The following is a 17,216-nucleotide window of genomic DNA, read 5'->3' on the forward strand; positions in this document are numbered from 1 at the left end:
CGCGTCGAAAGAGCGACAGAAATGATGTTAAAAGGTTAGGACAAGTTTAAAGGGCTTTAATAAGGACATCTATTTCTGCTGCACACACTGCTGTTCAGAAGCTTTGTTCAGGGCTGTTCACAAGATTAAAATTCCTTCTGGAAAGCAGGAATGGTATTCCGTTCTAGCCTTGGGGAGGGGAGTGGAGCTGGGCGGTGTGCCATAGCAAGAGTCCTGGCAGTGGCAGCACACATTCCATTTGCTTACTAACAGCATTGCCAGCGCACATCGTCAGGGTCACACGGTTGCTTCCCTCATGCCTGAAACTCGCTTTTCTGGTTTTGTGGTTCCTAGGAGGAGTGGATTCGCAGCACAGTGAAGCAGCTTCAGCCCACACTCTTCACAGATAAGGAAACACAGGTAACTGTAATTACTGACCTGTTATAAATAGGCGTTGAATCGGTCTTACTTGTTGAACCGGTCTGAGCACCCTGCAGCTTTCTGGCAGGACAATGGAAACACGTTGCTCAGAGCTTCTTAAAGCAGTGGCGTCCACACTGGACAGGAGGCTGTTTGAAAGTTACATTGGGAATGGAAAAGCACTGGATGCATTATCTACTAAGCGTGGGGTCAGGGATTATGAAGGGAGGAGAGGGTGTCATCCATATATAGTCTTCACAGACATGTTGGTACGTTCTCATCGGGGGGTGGGCTCATTGGATTTTGTAGGGGGGGGGGGAGATAAATGAAGGAACTGTCCTGGGACTGGGGAATCCCCTCTCTCCTCCCCTGACTTATTGACATTTGTTAATCTAACCCTAGCCACATGATTGCACTGTAAAGAGGAAGTCAGCTGAGAATGTGGAATATTTTACATGAACATGATGCTTGAGAATTTGCATGCCAAAGAAGTTGGGTAAGCACCTGGGCACGGCGCATTATTACATGATAACGCTGGTCATGTCTCCAATCTCTAGACATGGCTGTGGCTTGGTGACCATCACCATTGCTATATATTGTTACTGGCTCACTCGTCACATTGTTATATGTGGTTCCCAAACGACAGACCGTTAAGATTTCATTTCCCCTCAGCTGAGCACAGAAGCAGCGAGTTAACCTTGTGCAGTTCAATGGTCGTGGAATAATCCGCAGCCAAACAGAAATAAAAATGGAAACACTTCAATTAGTTCCAGTAAGTGTGAGAAAGGCAGCCTGCAGCCACACACTTGAAAAAGATTAACCACAACAGCTTTATATAGACAACAGACTTCTCTAATCATTTACTTGCAGAAATTCCCAAAGAGAATAAACTCCCACTATTCCAGCAGCCTGAGCACACTGCTGCTCTTGGCTCTTGTCCCAGTTTTCCCAGGATTTCTGATGTCCTTCATCTCTTTCATTCCCACATTTGCTTCTCCCCACCTTGAACCGGATTTGCAATGGACCTTAATAATAGACCATCTGTTCTCTGCACTCCTCCCTGGTTTCCATAGCAACAGATTCGAACCCTTAGGCCAATAGTGAAATAGAAATACAACTTTTATAGTAATATATTTGACTGTTAAAGTGCTGGGGGTTTGGGTTGACTGTGAGTCAGAGTTAATCATAATAGTAATTAATAGTAATGGATAAATAGTTAACTATCACAAAAGCATGAAAAGCTCAGTGAAAGCATGATAAAGCATGGGTAAGCATTGCAAAGACTAGCAAGGTATGGTAAAGCAGATTAATAAACATGGTAAACCAGACTGAAGTATATTAATGCAAAGTATAACTACAGGGAAATAATGGAGAAACTGCAAAAATACTGGAAAAACACTGGAAAAACACAGCAAAAACTCTGTGAGAAAACACTGGAAAAACTCTGCAAAAACACTGTGCATAAACACTGGAAAAATACTGTGCAAATACACTGGAAAAACTCTGAGGTGGAGTTTTATGATGGGTAGTGGGACAGGCTAATGGTTAACTTGAGTGAAAAGTTTATATTGAGCTCATCAGCACTTTGAAATTCCTCTTGTGAACATGGTCTCTTACTGGTCCTTCGTTGGGACTCTGTGCAGCCCAGCGAGGGATTCCTGGGAAAGTGCGTCAGTTTGTTCTTGTAATAAGTAGACACATTGTGAATTGAAAACGACTTCGTTGAACTATTTGTGTTTTTCAAGCTGCAGTGCCCTGTGTCCAACCCACAGAACAGGAAGGAGAAACCGTAGCTCAGTGAAATAAAACAGAGGCTTTATCTCCCAACAAGGATTTATTGAACGCACATTGAAACATGCAAGGAATGTAAGATCACTGTTCATACATGAAACACGTACACGAAACACCGTGTGTGAGACGCCTTGAAGCGTCGTAGGAATGTGCTTTTACAAAACAAAACAAAAAAAACTCACAAGTGGGCCTACTTAGAACACAAGTGGGAAAATCAAGAAAGCGGCCCGGTCCATTTCTGCAGATGACATACACAACGCTAGTTCTATTAAAGGTGGCACAACTTCCATAGAAAATATTGTATGTTTGGCCCCTGTCATGCCCCCTTCGCCCTCTCCCCTGTAACCCCCTCCCTATGCGAGTGTGTTGCCCGGCGGCCGTGGCCCCTATTGGATGAAGTTGCTCTGGCCGCGGTAGCTGTCGGCCTCACGGGGTGGTTTGGTGCACTGGCTGGGGCGCAGGGTCTCCGTGGTGCACTCGCTGTAGTCTGTGTTGCACTTCCTGCAGCGGCAGCTCAGTGCCACGGCGTAGGAGTACGAGGGGTTGCTGTGGAGCGGGCAGCCTGGCAGGGTCACCGTGTGGTAGCTCAGATCCTGGTAGGTGCAGCTCCTCTGTGACACAGCTGACTTGGGAAGAAGGCTCTTCAGGTTCACGTCCTGAAATGCAATTACAAGCCCTGAAACATTATAGGATGGCTGAAGGTCACACCGTTCTTCACTGCCAGGAGCTCTGGAGGTCAAACGCCAGCCCTATCTGCTGTTTTTATTACTGGGTTGTGTTTCGAGGAGAAGGCTTTCACATTGTCTGAGTTACAGTATGATACAGACAGGCAGCTGGGTCAATGTTAGCAAGCAGGAATGGCTCTCCGCTCTTACCCGTGTGACACAGAAGCCAGCGCAGATAGTGGTGTTGATGACCACACAGTAGGGGCACTCGTTTCTTTCCACGTAGAGCGTGTATGCAGTGGGCTCACACAGGGACCAGGCATTGCCCATTGCCAGACAGAGGAGGGCGCACGTCAGTACAGCAGCACTCATCCTGCAAGCACGAGAAAATAAAACCAGGTCCGAATGCATTCATTACCTCCGCTCCTCATGAGTGATGAGCGACATCAGAACGATACGCCAACGCCTGAGCCAAATGTGTAGAACATGGAACTGACTGGGAACTGATTAGAACAAGTGCGTTATTAGAATGCGAAAGGAACTATTCAGTGACATCTTAGTTCATCTAGAAATAGGTATTTAATTCATAAACAGTTAAGCATGTGCAGAAGTTCATGTTATGCGTAAATGCGTAGTCAGTAATAGATATGCAATAAGGAAATGTAACCTCAGCATTATTTATTGGAGCAGAATGGATCCTAAACTAACACTTTAGTGTCATCTTCATCCATAATCATAAACCCTTAATAGAGCCGAATTAAGAATAATGAAATAAATGATACTTCACAGAAGTCTTTCTAGTCGAAACATCTGAATTTGAGTGGGTTTCGTTTTTAAACATCGCTGTACATTCTGCTTGATTTCCCTCTATACTATTCACTTGTTTTCACATCGCACCTCCCTTACATGAAGAGTCATCTGTATGAAATCCAGGCTGATCCCTAGTTGTGTAAAGGGTTGGGTTCATCACAGACACAAACCCTTTTCACAGCTCTAATCTTCCTTCTCACTGAGGGGCGGGGTGACGTGTGTTCCAAACAGCTCTCAACAGTGACCCTGGAATAAGATTCATTGCAGTGGTATGAATTTGACAGCGGATGCCAAGCCATTAGATAGGATTGCTATAATTAAAACGCTGACTTGCACGCATCACTTTACTTCTGCAGCATGACAAGCCTGGTATAGCACAGTTATCTTAACTAATGCATAGTGTAACTATTACCGGTAACCAGCCCCTGCCGCACTCTGCCCCCAGTGGATGTAAGAGGAACCGCATTTGTTCTCTGTGGTGTGGTGTACCAGTGTATTTCCTACACTCTGGGAGAGCAGGTAAACAGAAAGAAGACACTGCTTCAGTGGTTTGCTGAATGCCTCTTGCCCACTTTGGGCTGCTGCTAGAGAAGAACCTTTCCTAGCTGAATTGAAAAACAGCGTTGGGCTAGAGGAGTTTCTGTATAATGCTGGCTGGGAAAGTTATCACTTGTGTGCTCCACTATACAGTGCAGCCTTCATATGCACCCCCACCTCACTTCCCTGCAGTTACCTCAGAGGAGTCTTTTCAGAAGCCTTGGAATAGTTAACAAGTGTGGCACATAATGATCTGTGCAGAAGCAACAGCAAGCACAGACAATCTAGTATACAGTAAAGCATTCGAGTAAGATTCATACGAAGCAAAGAGAATAGACACTAAACAAGTGATTCTCAATACAGGTAACAGTCTATTCTTAGGCTAAACACACTGCAATACATTTTAAAAAGACATGTAAAAAAAATGATACACTCTCCACTTACCTGTATGTGTTTTGGAGCTCAGGGGACAGTCTGACACTCTGCTATCTCTCCACACTGAGACTTTATACAAGGACGATAATCCCCTCTGACCCTTTTTAGTAAAATCAGATAAAATCAGCCCAAACCGCGCGCCTTACTGGGCAAGCAGGGCAGATCGGATTTCATGCAAGGAGCTTAGCAGCTCATCTCGGGCGCATACCTACTTGGGAATAGTCAAGAGGCTGACCCAGGAGTCTCAAGAAAGATTCATAATCATGAAAACTGAAAGCAGGATATTGAAGTTCAAAAGGGGATGTTTACAAAACATCTGCTCACTTTGCTTACAGTGACACTAATCAACCATTTATCAGAGCAGATCTGATCTGCTATCTTGCCTATTGTGACTGAAAATGGCATGGCTATTACCACATGTCCATATTGAACAGACATTATCAGTCATACAGGAGGATTTGGTGCATAGCAACTAATACAGACTAACAAACGAAGAGCCCATCTGACTGCCAGAGAGCTACCACACAGTCTCGTTATATAAACAAAGTCAATATCACAATAGCTCCCTGTGAAACTCAATCCGATGTTGTTGGGTTTTTTTGTCATTTAATTTTGCATTAGCCGGGTCGAAGGCTTTTGCAGCCTGCGCTGCCTTCGTTGGATCTGAACCTAATTAAATTGTGCTGACGACAAGCTCTTGTTCTTCCAGAGCTGCCTGCTCCGTCTCTTTAAAACACAAGGGTGTCTCTCCGGGGCAGAATCAATCCTACTTTAAACTGTGCTCATATATATTATCAGTGAATCGATTAAGCAGGCACTCTACACTTATAAGGGGTCATATTTTTTCTCAAACATAAACAGGCTTTAAATGACAGCTGCAAGATAAACAGGTCTAATCAATTTAGTGTTATTTTCTTCTTGGAAATAAAAATGTTTCTAATCATTTCAATAAGAGAAAGTCTGTTCTGTGAAACCCGTTAAGATTTTGCTGGTAGTTTATAGTCAGTAACAAGAAGGGATATCGGTCGGGTTTGCATTAGCTTGCACAACATGGCTCGCGGGGGCTCAGTTCTCGATGTGGGACTACATGGTTTTCGTGGGCACTCTCTTGGCTCGTCGCTTGAATTGGGGTATACCAGGCCCTGGTGGGGGGGGGGGGGGGGGGGGGGAGCAGTGCCGCGGCAGTGAATTCCTCCTGGCCGAGTGTCAGCTGACCACAGTGCCGGTGGCGATGTCACTGACCATCCGCTTCATGTCGCGCATCACAGTCATTGGCACTCCAGCTGAAGCCTATCGCTTTGGCACCCTCTTCTGGCTCTTCAGCTTCTCTTATGCCCTCATATCCACCATCAGCGCAAAGATCTTCGTGCCTCTCTTTTACCGTCTTGGCCTCACCAGCACACACGAGGTAGGCTGGTGGCGTTAGCAGCCTGTAGTAGCTTCACTGAGATCCTCTCACAACAGGTTCAGGAGGCAGGTGGTTGCCGCTAGCAGCCGGTACACAAACAGAAACTTTAAGGGTTGCCAGCCATAGACATCAAACCAAACAACTTTGAAGAAAAGCGTGAGTCACTGTCTTGTGTTTTGTGACGTGAATATTTATTTCTTTGTTCTTTTGTTGATCTTGTTTTTCCAAATGCACTTCATCCCACTTTGTTAACACACTATGAAAAGATATTATGTGGTGTACGAATGCATTATCTCTGTTTCTGCTTATTCGTTATTTAGCAGCTAACTAATGTCCTTTTTTTAACTGTGGGAGCTGAAACTGAATAAGCACCTCCTAGCCCTTGTCTAACTCCGAAACTAACTCAATGCCACGAAAGCTGCTGAGCCCCTGAGTCTATTTACACTCTCACCTCTTTCAGACAGCAACGCACGGGAACATGTAACACAATCAAATAGAAAGGTCCTTGTGTACCCTTTACAACGCTTTCAATAATACGCACCCGATGGGGTTAGCTCTAGCTTTGTAAGTTTGACAGTTTTCAGGTGAATAAAGCATTAGATAAGAAGGGCTTTAGTTGAAGTTTATAAAATCAGTGATGGCTCAGTGGTTGCTGGTCGCCTCCTCACTCTCTCTTCTCTCTCTGTGTGGCAGCTCTCTGTATGTGAACATGGTGAGACTGTGGGTTACTGTGAGTCTGGCAGTTCTCTCAGGGTTCATTATGTTCTCATTACACTTTACACTATGGCTTTTCTTTACGAATGCATTATGTTTCAGCAGGCTGAACCAGCAGCCAAGCCTGACAAGTTACTCTCTATAGGTCTGCAGGTAGTACAATAGCACCATCTGGTGGACGTGCTTGTCATGAACCGTCTGTTTAATCAAATGATCAGCGATACAGTGCCATTTTAGCAGTGTTTCGTTTTTCATATTTTCCATAGCATTTGTAGCTGGCTGTGTGCTGGGGACACGTTTCCATTGAGCAGCCTGCTGTGCTGAGGGGTGCTCAGTCAGGATTGAGGTGTTTAGTGGAATGCTGCTGCTAGTCTCACACTGGCTGGTTTTTCTTGCAATGTCTTCTTCAGGGTATTCTGTAATGGGATGGAAGCCGTGTCCTCCTTAATAGGAAATCATATTTTGGGTAGTATTGTGTTTTTCTACAAATAAAATACAAAACTGGTTTAAGCCTATGGGATTGCATGCTCATTTGCGTGGGAGGGGAATTAGTTATAGTGGGTGCAAAATCTAGATACCTTTACAGGTAAACTCAGGGGGAAAAAATTGAAATGGTTGTTAATACTATGCACAGGATTGTGTGACAAATGCTTTGTGCTTCCCATGCTGTGAATGGGAGCCTCTGTGAGGCTGGTGGGAACTTGTCTCCATAGTCTTTGGGTTTCCAGGCAGCTCTCTCCACCTTTGGAATGATCAGCAGACCGCAGCATTGCAAACAGCACCAGCACAATGGATTCAGAGCAAACACTGCACACAATGAAAGTGCATAGTGTGGTACTGCAGGAGATCTGTGTGCAGGTTCACTACTGTCTTACTGGCAATGTAATTCAATATAGTTGCCCTTTGGTACAGAAACACTGCTAGCGGAGACATGAAGTGAAGTTTTATTTAAGCACAGGAGTAATTCTAACAGCTGTGACTAACACAGGAAGTTAGGAACAGGACCTGCCCCCCCTCCCCTCCCCCCTTACCTGCTCTGTGACGTGAGGATCCACTCCCAGCCAGCCCTCCAGGGAGCGAAAACAGAGCTGTGGAAGCAAGGAAGTGGTAAAAACACGTCGATTTTACTGAGCAGAGCGGAGACAGGCAGCTGCTTCAGGTAAGTGCTGTCCAAGCCGTGTCTTCAGGGTGCTGTTGTTTTCACAGTGAAATCTTGCACGACGCGGTCTTGTGTAACTGTGTGTGGTAGGGTAGTTGAGCTGGTGCAGTTGTCACAATGAAGAGTTTGTTGTTGACCTTGTTGTTCTTTGTTGTTTGACACCAAATGGCTTTATAAACTCAGGTATGTTAGGGCGCAGCCAAGTCTTCAGAAGGAGGCCTGCTCACTCCGGGAATGAGAGCTGCTGTTTGGAAACGATTTTGGTTTGAACTGAAGCTATGCAGTTTGGAGCCGGGATCGCGCACTGTACTGAAGCCTGCCTAGTCATTGTTTACATGTTTTTGAACAGCTGAGTGCTGCTGAGCTCCTAAAACAAATGTCTGATTGCTTGTGTTTATAATAATGATGACGATGGATACATATTAAATTCAGAGCACTTCTTTTTTCTTTCAGGTTTTAAACACAAACCATGACCCCTGGGCAAAAACCTGGACCTTTTTTCGCTGTAGTCGGATTGTATCTGCTGTTGTCATTGCCTCCCACCTCTCTATCTAACAGCAATGTAAGTCTAACCTCCGCTCCCCCTCCTGCCACACAACAGAATGCTATGACGACCACATCCAACGGAACCATGCACGTTCCAGCCACAGCCCCATCTGCAGGTCCCCAGGTCAACACCAGCGAGTCTGGGGCTGCAACAACAGCGCTTGTTTCTACAGACAGCTCCACTTTAACTACTCTGTATCCTACTGCTAATGAATCTACAACCCCAGTGAATGAGACAGAGGGTACCACAGCGCCCCCTGTCACAACACTGCCCACTACTCACGCCATTCAGACCAGCGCTGGCACGATCCCCACCAGCCTGAAGCCAGACCAGAATGAATCTGTAACAAGCGGAGCCCCCAGTGTCACCGGGAGCCTCCCAGTGCAGCCCGCCTCCTTCTACACGACCCTCGTCAGCACTCACAACTTAGGTGAGGATCTGTGGAGCTGTGGACAAGGCGTGCTTGAATGTTTAAAATCTTAAAATGGGCTTGACAAAGTTAACCCTAACCGGAGCTGCATAGACCAATTATTCGAGTGTTCGGTTATTCGAGTGTTTGGTTATTTGAGTGTTTGGTTATTTGAGTGTTTGGTTATTCGAGTGTTCGGCTGATTGGGCTAATTTACCAATCCAAGAGAAACGAGTGAAGACACAGCTGCTTGGGTTTGGCTGGATCACTGTTCTCCACAGTCTCAGAAAAGCAGCGCTCATCACAAACCCTTCACTTGTTTCTCTTGGAATGGTAAACTAGTCCAATCAACTCCAGTGACCTCACCTGACTGCCCACACCTGGTTCCTGTGGAGAGCTCATCTGAATACTTGACTAATCAGTTTGTGCTGCACTAACCCTACCCAAGACTTTGATAGCAGTGCAATAACCAGGACCAGAAGGCCACAGTTGGAAGCTAAGTGGATCTGGAATTAGGAAAGCGGGTAGAAGGCACTTGGTTACACAGAGAGTGGGGAGGGGGTGGATTGGGTTACCTTTGTAGCCACTTTGTTGATTCTGAATCACTGGATTCCTATAAGACCAGACTTGTTTTGAGATTAGTCAGCTACTAGGAAGAGGACGAGCCCTGATGGGCTGAATGGCCTCCTCTCATCTTAATATTATATCTGTAGATACAAATTGCTGTAACCCTAACTTGTTGCATCTTATTTCATATTATATTTTAGTGGTGTAATTTACACTTACTGTAAATTGTAAAGTATTTAAATATTGATTTAGCATTGTAACCTGTAAGTCACCTTGGATAAAGGCATCTGCCAAATAAATTAATAACAATGACAATCGTATAATACCACTGTCATGAAATGTAGAAATCTTTGGCAAACCTAATTTCACTGCATTCTTGTTGCAAGCAGCACATAAATGTAACACTTTTTTGTAAGGTTAATGCATGCTTTTCTCTTGGTTTTTTCAAGGCAAGCGATTTGGACTCAACAATTCAGAAATGGCGATTACCATCTTCTTCAGCACTGTTCTCGGAGTGGCTGTCCTCGTGCTCGTCATGTACAGCCTGAACAAGTGCAAGAGGAAGAGCGCTCAGTATTCACACCGGCCTCTGTACAACACTGCAGACGAGACAGGTCAGTCTTTAACTGCACACTCTCCACTCCTCCGGGGCCAGTCTGGGGTTCTGTGCTCTTCTGAATGCTGCTCACGCATCTAATCTCAAGTGTTGAGGACCACCCCGCTCTGTACACTGCTCCGAAGGGCAGGACAAACTGCCCCCTACACACACTGCGCCACCTAACTGTAATCAGGCAAGCAGAAAGCACATACATTTCTAGAGAACAGATGTTGGTGGGTGAACAGTCTAAGGACTGGCTGAATCTAAAGGGTTAAAGAGACTAGTATAAAGGTTACAAGACTGAGCAGTATATTCTAATTCATATCTGATCGCTCACCGCTCACCATTAGCATCCTTTTATTCAGAATGTTACTCAGAAGACTTTGAGCTAGTAGTATGTGGTTTGGACTCTTCACTGGGATTGTATGCTTTGTTTATCATGTCCCTGAGGCAAGACAAAGCTAAGCTTGTACTTTTAGGATCTTCGGGAATACTTTTTACCTGTCTGTAAACGTGTTCAGGCATGAGTTTATAGAGAAGAGCTCCCTATTTCTAGTGTGTGTTTCTCCATCCGTGTGCTTTTCCCCCTGCTGTGTTAATAAGCTCCATTGTCATAGTCATTAGAAAATACAAAGCTCCAAGTCTTACAAAAAAATAACTTATGATTGGGAACATGTATGAATCTAAACAAGATGGAAAAATATTGTGTAATCTTTCTTCTGCACTGTTTACGTTTCACTAACTTTTGTAGGATGTTGCTGTTTTTTTTTTTTATAATGGAAGCAGTTGCCCAGAATTGGTTACAGGAGCAGATCAGGGTTCTGTTTTTGAGCAATCAGTAAACTTGCAATCAGTTGTTGTCTGTACAATGGGATTGCTAGCAACTTGTTTATGCAAATGTTAGCATATCTAGTTGCAATGTGTAGGTGGAGATCTAACTTTACCTGCTTGTTTGTCTTCACAGTGGACAGATACAGCGCCCCAGATGATACGCTGGTCATTTCAGGAGGCTTGTATGATGGCATCCAAATATACAACCCAAACATGACTGTTGAGGAGGACGAAGAACTCCACCCAGAGCATCGGCCCTTTGGCTCCAGAGCCCCTCAGTTTCGGCTGGAATTTTTGCCAGAAGAACAGGGCAGGCCCCCCAGTATTGAAGGGTCTACCTTTGAAACATTTCAGGCTCCCCCTGAAGAGGTTTGATTCATTTCAGACTGCAACCACCACGAGACCCAAACAGGAAGGTGTAAGCTGACGTTTCGGTGGTACTGTACGTACTTATTGAACTGTCATGCTTAATCTTTTTTTGTTTGTTTGTTTGTAGTCCGTTATTCAAGATATCGCAGAGGCCCATAATGAAAAAATAGGGAGGGGTGATGCTCAGGAAATATTGTTATGTCATCTTGTGTTTTTCAGAGGAACCTCTCCCGTGATGATGATTTCCACTTGATTTAGATTTTCAACTTCTCAAACAGGGCAACTTACACCATTGCTACTACAAACCGGAAAACACATTATGGGTAACTACGAGAAGGTCTCGATACACTTCAGCGAATTAATAACATGTGGAGATTTAGCTTGCAGGGTTCGAATTCTGCCTGAACCAAGTGACTCATCTGTTCTCACAGTGTATGTACCCATGTGAATGTAGATGTTCTGCTTTTTGCTTTTCCAGGAATCACTATGGGCTGCTAAATATTTAGCATTTACATATATCTCAAGTTCATATTCCAGATGTCTATCTTTAATAGGCTTTGATAACTCTGTTATATTTTGTGTCCTGTTAAATGAAATTTGTACAAAAAAAAAAATGTAAACTGTCTTATTGAATAATTATTAATTAGCACTTCAGGTTAATAGACTGACACAAGTTACAGCAGCTGCACTTAAATGTGTAAAAACAAAATCATTTTGTAATTACTTAAAATAATTACTTAAAACTCTTCTTAACTAATGTATGTTGTTTATAATACTTAACCTTATATCTGATCACATCTGCAATTTTGCTTTTTTTCTAAAAAAAGTTATTATTATTTTTTGCTTCAAATCAACACCAAAAGGGAAAAAGGCACAAGTGTTGTATTTATTGTTTAGAATCTGATACTGTGCACATGCTAGAACCTTATTTACAGATTAGATCCTCAAACAAGGGAACTTCAGCACTTTTGGTAAATAGCTAGTAAATAAATAACTATTAATTAAGACCAGTAAAAGATTATCTTTCTTCTCTTTTATGATGATCTTATCTTTTTAATTGGGCCATAAATGTGTGTGGTTTTCTTTCATTTAGATTTTAGTCCTATAAAGATTGAACAATCTGAAATTATTTTCTGTTTGCAATGTTTTCTGTCCTTAGTTATTGTGTGTCTTCTAAAAAAATGTCTAAATTGTTGACTTACAAACAGGTATGCAGGATTTCAAAGATGCTGAACAGAACTACTGAAGGTGCATACTGTAGAAAGTATACTGTAAATAATGACAAGATCAACCAGTTTCAGAAATGCAACATTACATTTTTTTAAACTAAAAGTACTTAACAGTGAATGGCTGTGTTATTGTTTTAAATTATAGATTTGGCCAGTTCATTCATTTATGAGGTGCACGCAAATGAGAAACAAATCCTTAGCAAATTACAGAACTGCAAAAACAACACAACACTTTCTTCTTCAGGGTTATTTTAACAGACTTAATGGTAAACAACTTAAGCTGTTTATATAAAAAATACCCATTTCAATTGAACGTTAAGTTTTAAAGCCATTTTAAATGATTTTATGAACAATCTTAAACAGTATAACACAACAACATTCTCATACTATTGGTCATTTAAACATGCAATAAATGTCACTAATCAGTGACTGTTAATTTATTCAAAGAATTTTTCAGCTGCCTTCATTTTCCTCTTCCTTTCTGGATTTGTAACTGCTGTCCACCCTGCCTCACGTATCTTTTTAACAGCTGCTAGTTTCAAAGCCATACCAGGAGACTTTATTGCAAAATGCTCCTAAAATATCAAATGCAAGAGAATGGCATGACATGCAGGCAGTCAAGCATGCCAGCTGATACTCTAGATATAGCATTAAGCCTAAGAGTAAGTTTCATAATACTATAAAGAAAATGAAACAATACCGTTTTGCCAGTTTCACCACACAGGCGCAGAGCGTGAGGATCACTGTCATATAGGCTTTTAAATGCTTCAACCTCTGTGGAAACACTCTAAAATAAATAAAGATAAGATCTGTAAGCAAACGCCTGGCAATTTAAGATTCTGGAACAAAAGTACCTAAAATATACAGATATATCTAGGGAAGTCAATGAAATTAAAAATACTTTGGTAAATGTAGATTCTTCAACAGAAAAGAGGTCTAGGTGGCCTCCTCCTAAATTAAATTATACACTACTCCTTATAGAAGCAAAACTATATATATAGACCTTTACCAGCAAATCACTCTTCTCAGAGCTGTTAGACTGCATATCAAGATCCAGGGCAACTTTTCTCTTTTTCTTTAATGTTTCATCGACCATTGGGGTGAATATTCCTTTCTGCACTGACTGCCCAGCAGAAGGAGGCGGTGTCCGTATTGTGTAACTCTAAAAACAACACAATCTTAACGTGAATTTAAAAGAGACTATTCAGATATAAAACAGGTATGACCAGATCTCCTTCACAATGCTGCTGTAGTGCTACTGTACACCAAACTAAAACAAGTGTGTTAATAACAATGCAACCCTCACAAACAGCTTTAGGAAAGAAGACAAACGTACGTCAAATAAAGAGCCACAACACATAGCAGCAAATTCATAACAGAAAAGTGTTTCTGGAATGCATGTTCTGGATTGTCTCTTTTCACCTTTACATTCGGAGTAGCTTGCATTTTTCTGGCTGGGGTCCATACAGGTGTATGCATGGCAGGTTCAACCTTTTCTCTTTTCTTTGCAGGTTTCAGCAAAGCACTCCCCGCAGTTTTATTGAAAGGAGTAGTCTTTCTGCTTCCTAAACTAAAACTGCTCTTTTGGGGGTATGTGTCCTGCATCTAAAATGTAACACAATTTTAGGATTAGAGGTTAGTAAAAAAAATAAAAATAAATCATTTAAATTACTGAAAGTCAATCAGTATCCAGTATATTTAGTCGAAACTGCTGTATCCATAAATCTTACCTTTCTCTCAGTCTCTTCCTCTGTAGACTGCAGGTTCTCCTGGAAGATTCTGACTTCTTGTTCCATAATATCCTACAAATTTGGAAGAAAAAAATTGTATTTTAATGATCTTACCCATCAACTTTAACTTTATATAAACACTGCTGGTGTTTTTTTCTACTCTTAATAGCACATCAACATTCCTCAAAGTCCCTATAGTATTTAGATAATTAAAATACACCCATCAGGAAGTCATATAGATTTATATAGTGATTTGTATTTTTCAATAAAATATATTGTACCCTCTTTTTCAGTTTTTCTTTCAAAAACTCGATATTTTCTTTCAATACTTTGGCTTCTTTTTCTATCTTTTCCTGCAACGAAAAGATAACGTATTACATAAAAATGAGTTGAGATTAACAACAATTTGAAGTTAGCATCTAAAATCATAAAACCGGAGCATCAAATTGTATGCAAAATATATAGACTGACCTTTTCTTTTTTCACAGTTTGAAGTTGTTGTTTGAAATATGACAGTTCATTATTGATCTGGGACAATTCCTGTTCCTAAAAAAAACAAATGTTGCTATTACATCTAAATACAATGTTAATGTATATCTATATATTATTTATATAATAGGAAATAACATTTATGAGCATTTTGACAATCGTTTACTGGAAGCAAACTAAACTGGCTACCACTTTTCTAAATGTGACGGGTAGTGAGTCAAAAAAACAAATGTTTGCTGTATTTTTAAGTGTTAAAAAGATGTATATTTACACTATTCTTTGAGAAATGGGAATTTTCTGAGGAAACTGCATATTACACAGCAATGGGTACAGCCATAGACATTGTACTAAATATATTATTAGGGAGGAAAACTTTATCTGTCAAGAGAATACAAAAGCACAGTTTGTGAAATAATCAAAAGCGAGGCAGTTATTTCCGTGGGCATTTTCTGCAGTAATTATTCAGGTATTTCACTAAGGCGATGCTTGCTATCTTACCAGTGAAGTTCTATTTGCAATTTTTTCCATTTCTTTTTTCCTCTGCTGCTCCAGTTCAGCATCTTTTTCTTCCACCATCTTATCATACTGGTTCTGACATTTTACAAAAACACGAGTAAATACCACAGGTCATTAAAATGCCTCTCCCAAAAGCAATAGCTCTCGGTGCCTGTTTCGATCACCTATAATCACACGTTTTACCTTGTGCTTTTCCATTAAAGCAACCATTTCAGCTGTCTTGTGCTGACATTTGATTTCAGTTTCCTTCTGCTTCTTCACTGCTTCATCAGCTGTAAGCTTTAGCTTCTGTACCTGTGGAAGTTCCCAACGTTGACTTGTTTATAATGTCATGATTTTATTTGCAAGAATAATTTTTTATTGTATTATTTGAGAAACTAATACCAAAATATACTGGCTATGTGCGCAATAGCACACTAATATATAGCGTAGTGTTTTCAGAAAATGTGTGGATATAAAAATCAACAATAATAGAAAATACCTCCTCATAAAGTTCTGCTTCAGAAACCGTTTTGGCTTCAAAATCCTTCTGAAGATTCTTCATTTCATCATCATGCTGTCTTTGCACATTTTCACGCTCCATTTTTAATTCATTTACCTTCAGCAAAAAATACAACAGAGTAATAATAATAATCTCACTAAATATGAGAGCCTCTGGGGGACGGGCAGCACAGCAGGACAGTTCAGTCGCCTTTCCTGTTTTTCACCTTGCGTGGCATTTGATTTTGCCTCAGGTATGCAATTAGTTTGATTTCCTCAATTTAGCCCTGATAGGGCATTAGTCCACATAGCAGAGACTGGGATACTGGGGGTTCTGTCTTCCCTAGCAGCATTGCACACTATACCAGAACATACATTTAAATGGGTGGCATCATAAGTTTGTATAAAAAGTGAAAAGCAGCTGAGCTGGAGATATAACTGCATGAAAACACTTCTTCATTGGTACATACCTCAGCTTCAAATTGACTGCACGCTTTGCTGTCTGTTGCCATTTTTCTTTTTAAATTCTTAATCTAGTAAAAGAAACAGATGTAGTTAATTCAGTGAGAGTATACTTATACTGAGATAATCATGGTGACCTACAGACAGTATTTGTATTCTCCTTGATGTTTATAATGAATATGGAATATATACCTCTTGCTGCAGCTCTTCGTGAGATTTGCTCTTATTTTCCATTTGCTTTTTCAGATTGTTTAGCTAAAAAGATAAGCAACAGTTTTACTATCTCAGACAGTACAATTATTTTACAAAAGGCTTGTGTTTTGGTTATTTAAAGCAGTATAGATTTCAAACCCTGGTGTCTTTTAACGTTGACTTCTTTAAGCTTATTGTTTCACTATAAAACCACTGTAAACCTCCTAGGGGTTACAAACGATATTATTTCAAATAGATTAATAGGTTGTAAATGTTGCTGTGAATCTTGTGTCCATAATTTTACACACTCAATAAGATATACAGGAATACATAGAAATGTTAATGTAGGCATCAACATGAAGTCTTTTACCTTTGTCTCCACTGTCTTCAGCTGCCTGTCCTTTTTAGAAAGTTCGTTGTGCAAACTTTTATTCTGTGATAATAATACACAAATAAAATAAAGACTGACTCTAGGAATACACATGATAAGGTCTCTGTCACTGAAGTCATTTCCCATTAAGCAGCACTGAATGTGACATTAATAAATCAAGCAGAATAGTATTTTATTATATTTCATTACTGAGCTATCCATGCTCCTCTTTGCTTCCAGGCTATTACTAAAAAGAAAAAAATCGAGATTGTTAAAATGTGACCCTACATCTTACATTTCCAATGTGGCATTAAAGTACCTTCCAGAGACCTCAGAGCTTGGTTATGTAGGATTGTACTGTCCCTAAAGCACCACAAGGAGAACTTCTTTCTCCCAGTGGAAGAATGCAATCTCAGGTATTGTTGTCTAATACTCATCTAGTCTTACATTTTCTTCATGCTCTTCTAGTTTGTTTTCTGTGTCCACACCATTCTGTTCAATGTTTTCCT

General features: G+C 41.2%; 2 protein-coding genes across 3 annotated transcripts; one reads left to right on the forward strand and one right to left on the reverse strand.

Annotated features, from left to right (window-relative positions):
* The first annotated feature begins 298 nt into the window (after positions 1-298).
* Positions 299-11,545, forward strand: LOC121299531. Of its 2 annotated transcripts, none has more exons than XM_041227312.1 (4): positions 299-399; positions 8,372-8,895; positions 9,891-10,055; positions 11,004-11,545. In XM_041227312.1, the coding sequence occupies exons 2-4, from the start codon at positions 8,388-8,390 to the stop codon at positions 11,243-11,245; spliced, it is 915 nt and encodes a 304-aa protein (XP_041083246.1). In that variant the 5' UTR covers positions 299-399; positions 8,372-8,387; the 3' UTR covers positions 11,246-11,545. The 2 variants fall into 2 exon arrangements, with proteins under 2 accessions (XP_041083246.1, XP_041083245.1); XM_041227311.1 differs by lacking the exon at positions 299-399 and adding an exon at positions 7,813-7,918.
* LOC121299532 (thyrotropin subunit beta-like) lies at positions 2,240-4,721 on the reverse strand. Its single transcript, XM_041227313.1, has 3 exons — positions 4,647-4,721; positions 3,066-3,228; positions 2,240-2,846 (listed from the first exon to the last, which is right to left on the reverse strand). The coding sequence occupies exons 2-3, from the start codon at positions 3,225-3,227 to the stop codon at positions 2,577-2,579; spliced, it is 432 nt and encodes a 143-aa protein (XP_041083247.1). The 5' UTR covers position 3,228; positions 4,647-4,721; the 3' UTR covers positions 2,240-2,576.
* Positions 11,546-17,216: the final 5,671 nt, after the last annotated feature.

Source organism: Polyodon spathula, chromosome 25 (genome assembly GCF_017654505.1).
Source record: "Polyodon spathula isolate WHYD16114869_AA chromosome 25, ASM1765450v1, whole genome shotgun sequence".
NCBI lineage: Eukaryota > Metazoa > Chordata > Actinopteri > Acipenseriformes > Polyodontidae > Polyodon > Polyodon spathula.

What these genes read in the sequence shown, in the direction of transcription:
- LOC121299532 (XM_041227313.1), bottom strand. Translation starts at nt 3,227, where the DNA reads ATGAGTGCTGCTGTACTGACGTGCGCCCTCCTCTGTCTGGCAATGGGC. An exon ending in CTGGCTTCTGTGTCACACGG is followed by an intron (nt 2,847 to 3,065) that starts GTAAGAGCGGAG and finishes ATTGCATTTCAG; the next exon opens with GACGTGAACCTGAAGAGCCT.
- LOC121299531 (XM_041227312.1), top strand. Translation starts at nt 8,388, where the DNA reads ATGACCCCTGGGCAAAAACCTGGACCTTTTTTCGCTGTAGTCGGATTG. An exon ending in CGTCAGCACTCACAACTTAG is followed by an intron (nt 8,896 to 9,890) that starts GTGAGGATCTGT and finishes GGTTTTTTCAAG; the next exon opens with GCAAGCGATTTGGACTCAAC. An exon ending in CAACACTGCAGACGAGACAG is followed by an intron (nt 10,056 to 11,003) that starts GTCAGTCTTTAA and finishes TTGTCTTCACAG; the next exon opens with TGGACAGATACAGCGCCCCA.